This window comes from Panthera onca, chromosome E2 (assembly GCF_046562875.1).
Source record: "Panthera onca isolate mPanOnc1 chromosome E2, mPanOnc1 haplotype 2, whole genome shotgun sequence".
Classification (NCBI taxonomy): domain Eukaryota; kingdom Metazoa; phylum Chordata; class Mammalia; order Carnivora; family Felidae; genus Panthera; species Panthera onca.
Genome location: NC_138353.1, coordinates 8,398,427 through 8,404,978, shown reverse-complemented (window position 1 = coordinate 8,404,978; position 6,552 = coordinate 8,398,427). Strand labels below are relative to the sequence as shown.

The 6,552-nt window shown below is 59.0% G+C and overlaps 2 protein-coding genes and 1 non-coding gene across 3 annotated transcripts; 2 read left to right on the top strand and 1 right to left on the bottom strand.

The window, feature by feature from the left end:
- The first annotated feature begins 287 nt into the window (after positions 1–287).
- Positions 288–394, top strand: LOC132691402 (U6 spliceosomal RNA). Its single transcript, XR_009615751.1, has one exon. It is a non-coding gene; the product is annotated as a U6 spliceosomal RNA (small nuclear RNA).
- A 322-nt stretch (positions 395–716) lies between these two features.
- PTH2 (parathyroid hormone 2) lies at positions 717–1,674 on the bottom strand. Its single transcript, XM_060651774.3, has 2 exons — positions 1,553–1,674; positions 717–1,026 (listed from the first exon to the last, which is right to left on the bottom strand). Exons 1-2 carry the CDS (start codon positions 1,672–1,674, stop codon positions 852–854), a joined length of 297 nt encoding a protein of 98 aa, XP_060507757.1. The 3' UTR covers positions 717–851.
- Positions 1,675–4,077: 2,403 nt separating this feature from the next.
- Positions 4,078–6,540, top strand: GFY (golgi associated olfactory signaling regulator). The gene is made up of 3 exons (XM_060651773.3): positions 4,078–5,290; positions 5,507–5,680; positions 6,183–6,540. Exons 1-3 carry the CDS (start codon positions 4,108–4,110, stop codon positions 6,380–6,382), a joined length of 1,557 nt encoding a protein of 518 aa, XP_060507756.3. The 5' UTR covers positions 4,078–4,107; the 3' UTR covers positions 6,383–6,540.
- The last annotated feature ends 12 nt before the right edge of the window (positions 6,541–6,552 follow it).

Below are 6,552 nucleotides of genomic sequence, written 5' to 3'. Positions count from 1 at the left end.
GTTTGGGGGAACTTGGTCTTGAATGGCAGGTACCTCTTCACACCAGAGCCCCCGATCTTTCCACTGCGCCCAAACAGAAGTCAGGAAGTGATGGGAGAGCGGAAATAAGGAGAAAATGAGAACTGGAAGAAGGTGAGACGGAAACAACAGAGGAAAGAAAAGACATGAGGGAATCAGGCAGAGAAAAAAGAAAGTGATTTGGAATGGAAGGAAGAGTTTTAGAAGCAGAAAGAAGAGTAGAGAGACGAGGCAAAGGGTTAGCAAGCCAGGAGGGTGAAAAGAGACATGTGCTCGCTTCGGCAGCACATATACTAAAATTGGAACGATACAGAGAAGATTAGCATGGCCCCTGCGTAAGGATGACACGCAAATTCGTGAAGCGTTCCATTAAAAAAAAAAAAAAAAGAGAGAGAGAGACAGAAGTACAGAGACTCAGAGAAGGCGAACTGATACCCAGAGAGTGACAGAGGCCTAGATAAGAGAAGGGGGCAGAGACTCAGAGGGAAACAGAAAGGGACAGAAACCCAGAGAGGAGGACAGAGACCCGTGGGTGGGGAGAGACAGAGGCACAGAGAGGAGGGGACAGAGGTGGGGCATGGAGGGAGGGCAGAGCAGAAATCCAGAGGGAGAGGGACTATGGGTGGTTGGAAAGATGATATAAAAAACCAAAAAAAAAAAAAAAAAAAAAAAAAAGTGGGGAGAGCAAAGAGAGTGAACCGGGGAAGAGGTCCGCTGGAGTAGCGACGCAAGCCCAGCCCCCAGACCCCGCGCGAGCACCCGGAGGGCGCAGGAAGGAGGCGCAGACCCGAGGCATTGGGAGGATCTTTATTGAGGCTGGGCGGGCACCGCGCTCAGGGCGCGTCCAGCACCAGCAGCTTGTGCATGTACGAGTTCAGCCAGTGGCGGCGCTCTAGGGCGGCCAGCAGCCGCGCGCGCTCCCGGAAGGCCGCGTCGTCAGCCAACGCCAGGCTCCGCCGCGACAGCGGGGGGGCGGGGCCCTCCCGGGCCCGCCCGGGGGGGCGGAGGCTGCCAGGAGACCAAGAGATGCGGTTACCGCGGGTCCAGGCCCCCGCCAGCCGCCGCCTGTACCCCCCGCCCCCCACGGTCTAATTCGAAGCCCTGTCCCTGCACCGTCCTGTGGAGTGGCTCGCTGTCTGTCCTCAGTCCCCCGTCTCTCTTCTCTGTGTGGGTCTCTGTCTCTCTGCTCACCGGGTTCGAAGCTTCCTGAGTACGGAGACCGAGTCTGATGCATGTGTCCACCCCCAGCGCTCAGCGCACGGCCTGGCACACACTGAGAACCCAGTAAACTTTGCTCAAGCAATGAATCCGCCGCTGCTTGTTGGACTCCTTTCAAATCTCCCAACGCCATTCTCTGAATCTTCTTGTATCTCTTTCTCGGGCTGATTCCCTGTCCACACTCCACCTCTCTCCACCCCTAGTCTCTTGTCCTCCTCTCTCTAGAGTCTCTGTGCGCCTTTCTCTTTGGGTCTATTCCCACCTCTCGGAACCCCCGCCCCTCCCTGGGAGTCGGGAGTCGGGGCGACGCAGGTACCTGAGGACCCCCGCGGGGGGCAGGGCGACTCCCGAGGCAGTGTGGTCGCCCCAGGACACAAGCAGCAGAATCAGCAGCAGCAGCCGCACTCGGGGGCTCCTGGGCGCCTGGCGGGTCTCCATCACCTGTGGAAAGACACGGAAGAGCTCAGTGAGGCCCACGTCCTGGCCCAGAACCCCGGACCCCACCACCCACCCACCTCCTGCGCCCGGTTGCAGGGCCCGATACCGCGCAGTGGGCTCGGACAGCGAGGCTTCGGCCCCCTTATATCGCCTCCACAGCCCCCGCAGCGGGTAGTGACGCAGACCAGGGGGCTGGGGGCGCAGGGTCAGCCCCTCCACCAGGCTCATTAGGAGCCGCCAGCGGTAATGAGGAGCCAGGAGTGGGGGCCCTGCCTCTGCCTTGGCAGCCACCAACTAATTGGGACCAGGAGCTGGGACCCGAGGGGAAGCAGGAGGGGGAGAGACAGACAGACAGAGAAGTGGACACGGGAGGTGTGTCACAGGGATAAAAATAGAGACCAGCAGAGGGACCATCAGAGCAGAAGCCAGAGACACAGAGAAAGAGACAGGGAAGGCAACAGAAGAGGGACTGATGGAGAGAAGCAGAGACACGTAGATGAAGTAACCATGAGATGGAAGGACAAAGACAGGGTGACAGAGGAAAGGACAGAGAGGAAGAAAGGGAGGAACAGAGGAAAAAGGAAAGAAATGGGGAAACAGGGAAGAAGACAAAGAGCCAGCTAGAGATGGAGGGTGGAGGGAGGAGGCTCTGAGAACGACAGGAGATGGAAGGACAGCCAGCCCGGACAGGGATGCCCGGAGATAAATCCAGGTGGGAGAGAACCAGAAAGATAGAGTGAGAGATAGAGGGCAGGGAAGGGAAGGCAGAAGAAGGCAAAGGGTATGGGGGGGGGGGGGGGGAGGAAGGCTGGTAAAATGATGAGCAAAATCAGGAGTCAGAAAAACCGCAAAGAGGGGAAAGAGACAAGAGTGAGCCCGTGCATCGGTTTAAGCCTTCTTGGGGAGGAGTTTGGGGGTGCTGTAAAGGCCCAGTCCTCTCACACTGGCTCTTAAGAGGGTGCTTTCTACACAGTGAGGAGGTAGGCCAAGGTTGGGAAGTCCCAAAGGGCGGCAGCCATCTGGGTATCTGAATGGCAAGACATGGGAACCTGGACTCCTAATTCTCCCAGGCAGGAGGGGCCTGGGAACCTGGATTCCTGGATCTGAGGGGAGGCACCTGGAGGCCCAGACTCCTGGGTCTTGAAGTATAAGGGCACCAGGCACCTAGACTCTTGGGTTCGCATGTAGGAGACACAAGATGGCCTGGACGCCTGGTTTCAAAGAAAAGATAGCTTGGTTGGGCCACATCCCTCCACTGGATAGATGATCCAGTCCCTAACTCCCTTCCCCATTCCAGAAACAATGTTCTTTATCTCTGTCCCTTTAAGAGAACAAGCCTGTCGCCAGGCTCCCAGGCTCCCCAGGGAGGGGGTCAGGTGCGTCATCTGCGCCCCTGGGACCCTACCTCCTGCTGCCCCGCCCAGAGCCATTCTGCAACATTCACCCATCTCTGCATCCAGCTCTGCTCACCTGCTGTTATCTTGGACCCCACTGAGCAGGTAAGAGACCCCAGGCCCCGAGTGGCCCTGTCCTATCCGGGTATCTGCCGCCTCCACCTCCCGCTGGGCACAGACCTAGGTGTCTCTGCCTCAGACCAGTCCTGAGAGTCTGGGATCTCAGCTCCATCGCCAATAAACAGAGGGACTAGAGGAGTCCTGCCCCACAGCTCTCTCCTCTTGAAGGCTAAGGAATCCAGAACCCTCCACACCTATCTGTGGAGGACCCAAGACTCAGACTCAGAGTTCCGAGTCCCCTAGAGTTCGATACTCCTGTTTCCTTTCTCCCCCATTATCCAGCCTCCCCCCCCCCCCCTTCAAAATTCTAGGCGTGTGAACCTTCAGGCCTCTTCTCTCTAAAGAACCAGGAATTTAGACCCACAGTGCCCTCCACCCTGAGGAAACAGGGAGTCTGAACCCCCAGCAACCTTCTCCCCCAGATCCTAGGAGTCTCCCTTCTCCCTCAGATCCAGGCATTCGGGCCCCCAACCCCCAGCCATTCCTTCTGAGCCTGCTTTAGCGTAAACAACTGTGCCCTGATGGTGTCCCTGGAGCCCTCAGAGAGGAAGGGATCCTGCATCTCCTTGGAGGTCTACATCCTCTGAAATAGAAGTTGAGGAGGTGTGAGGGCTTGGAGAGGTGTCATTCTTTCCCAATTTTCCTGCCCCCCACCCCCTGCCTCGGGGAAATACATAAGGAAATTAACTACGACTCCCAAGAAGCCCCGCGTCTCAGTCTCCCTTAGCTACTGCACAGCCTTCAGGGCTTTGCAGTTAGGTCCTCCTTTCCCTGGCGCGGACCTGGGCGGGATCACGGCCCACCTGGGGACCGGTGGGCATGGCCTCCAGGCAAGGGCGGGGGCGGGGGTTCCCAGGAGGCTTCCAACTTTAACCCCTTTCTTCCCGCTTCCCCGCAGCTATAGGCGTCTCCCAGAACTATGAAATCCCTCTGTCCCATCCTCTTCGTCCTCATCTTCCTCCTCGCCAGGCTGGGTTCCAAGGCTGACCCTTCGGCCTCACCGCTTACAGGCTCCGACCTCTCTGAGATGGGCCACCCTTCTCAGACCTCCCCTCCTGCTTCTGAGAATTCCACTGGAGACCAGCCTAACCCAGATTCCCCCATGACTACTTATCCTGAGCCCTCCAAAATACCTCATGCAGTTTCCCCTGAACCCTCCCTCCCTGACTTCCCTGAGACTCCCAACCATGACCTCCAAGAAAGCCCACACCCAGAGTCTCCTGAGACTCCTACATCTAACTCACTCAATACCTCAATATCAGACTCCCTGGAGACCCCCCAAATTAACCCCTCCAAAATAACACATCCAGAACCTTCTGCGGCCCCCAAACCTGACCCAACTGATATCCCACACCCAGAATCTCCTGAGACCCTCAAACCTAGTCCCTCCAAAACTTCACACCCAGAATTTCCTGAAACCCCAAACCCTGACCCTACACAAACTCCACACCAAGAATCCCCAGAGATTCCCAAACTTAACTCCATCGAAGTCTCACGTGCAGAAGTCCCTGAGACGCCAAATCCTGACCCCACCAAGAGTCTTCACCCCAAAACTCCAGAAACCCCAAACCCTGACACCACTGAAACCCCCCACTCTGAATTCCTCCAGACCCTGTATCCTGACTCTACTGAAAGCCCCCGCCCAGAATCCCATGTAACCAGCAACCCCAACCCCACTGAAATTCCCCAGACAGAATCCCCCACAACCCACTACCAAGATGCAACAGAGAACCCCATGACCTCGGACCCTGAGATCTCCGCCAGTCTTCACTCAGAAACCACTACACCTTTCAAGGACAAAGCAACAGCTGCCCTAAATGAGCTGCCCCCGAATCCCAAAGCAGAAACCCCTGCAGTCACCCAGCCTGACTCCCTTAAATTGCCCACCTCAGAGTCTCCTGGCACAGTTGAGTTGAAGGCCTCCCAGGACTCTAGCCCTAAAGGGCCTGACGCCCTTCTTCCCTCAGCCCGGATTGCGGGCCCCCCTGCTCCTCCAGGGTCCCCCAGTCAGTTGGCCCCTGCCACTCCGCGGGTCCCCCAGCGGCGCAGCCGAGGTGAGAGAGTCAACACTATCATCGTGGTGGAACGAGTGGAGGAGACCGGTGAGGGGCCAGGACCCGGACTCCTGGGTCCGAGGGAAGAAGGGGCTGGAGGCCGGACTCCTGGGTCTCGGGGAGGGCGGGATGGGGACCTGGCTCCTAAGTTTAAGGCGGGAGGGTGCTGAGGACGGGGATGTTGGGACTGAGGAAAGAGGGGGGTCTCAGGAAGAAGGGGGCTAGGGGTTTAGATTGCTCAATTCCTGGCCCCTCGTCCTTCAGGCGTGACCCTGGTGGGGCGCCCCCGGGGCGCGGCGGGAGGGGCCCTCTGCCTATTCCTCGCCGGGATCGGCCTGCTGATCGGCATTTTCCTGCTGCTGTGGTGTCTCTACCGCCGGGCGGCTCGACACCGGCCCTTCGCACATCATCGGCTTCCAAACGACGGAGATGAACCGGGTGAGCGACCCTTACAGCGACGGCACGCTCCCTTACCCTGGTTTCGCCTGCCAAAAAGTACAGGTCCTCCATCCTAGGTCCATAGAAGCCCCGACCCCTCTCCATGATCCTGCCCCCAATTCTCCGAAATTACACACACACACACACACACACACACACACACACGCGCGCGCGCACACACACGTCCAGCGCCGCCCCCAGCCCAGCTGGGAATTGCAGCAGGCTGGGAGCCAAGGGTCCCTACAAGCCCCGCCTCTACCCCCTCCCTGGGCGGGGCCGGAGCCCCGCATTCCCCGCCCCCCCACTGCGGGCCCCGCCCCTGCTACGCGGATGCCACGCCTCCTCTCCCATTTGGGGAATGGGGCACCCGCCCCTTAATTTGAAAACCCAGTTCTAAAGAACAGTCTTAATCCTGTCTCCCGCCTTCTCACTGGCCAGCGGCATAGTGAGGGGACAGGCCCCTTGTCTGCCTGGGGATGACTTCGCCCCTTCGCTCCCACAGTTATGCATTTGGAAGCCCCGAAGGACCCCTACGACCTCTACTTTTACGCGCCGGATGCCTGGGTCCCTTCACACATCGCCACCAAACAGCCGCCGCCCACCCCCCCGCTGCCGCCCAAGCTGCCCCCGCCGCCCTGCGGGAGGCGCCCCCAGAGCCTGGAGCCGCTCTCCCCCGCCACGCTCCCCAACAACTTCGTGTGAGCCCCGCTCGCGTCCCGCCAGACCCGCGCCATCCCCAGGCCGAGGAAGGACCCAGAGGTCCTGACCTCCTGGCCTGCTTTGCTACCTAGTAGTCCTCCTGGATAGGAAGTCCCACCCACAGAGAAGCTTTCGCTGTGACCGGAGAACACCGTCTTGAGTGCGGCCGAATA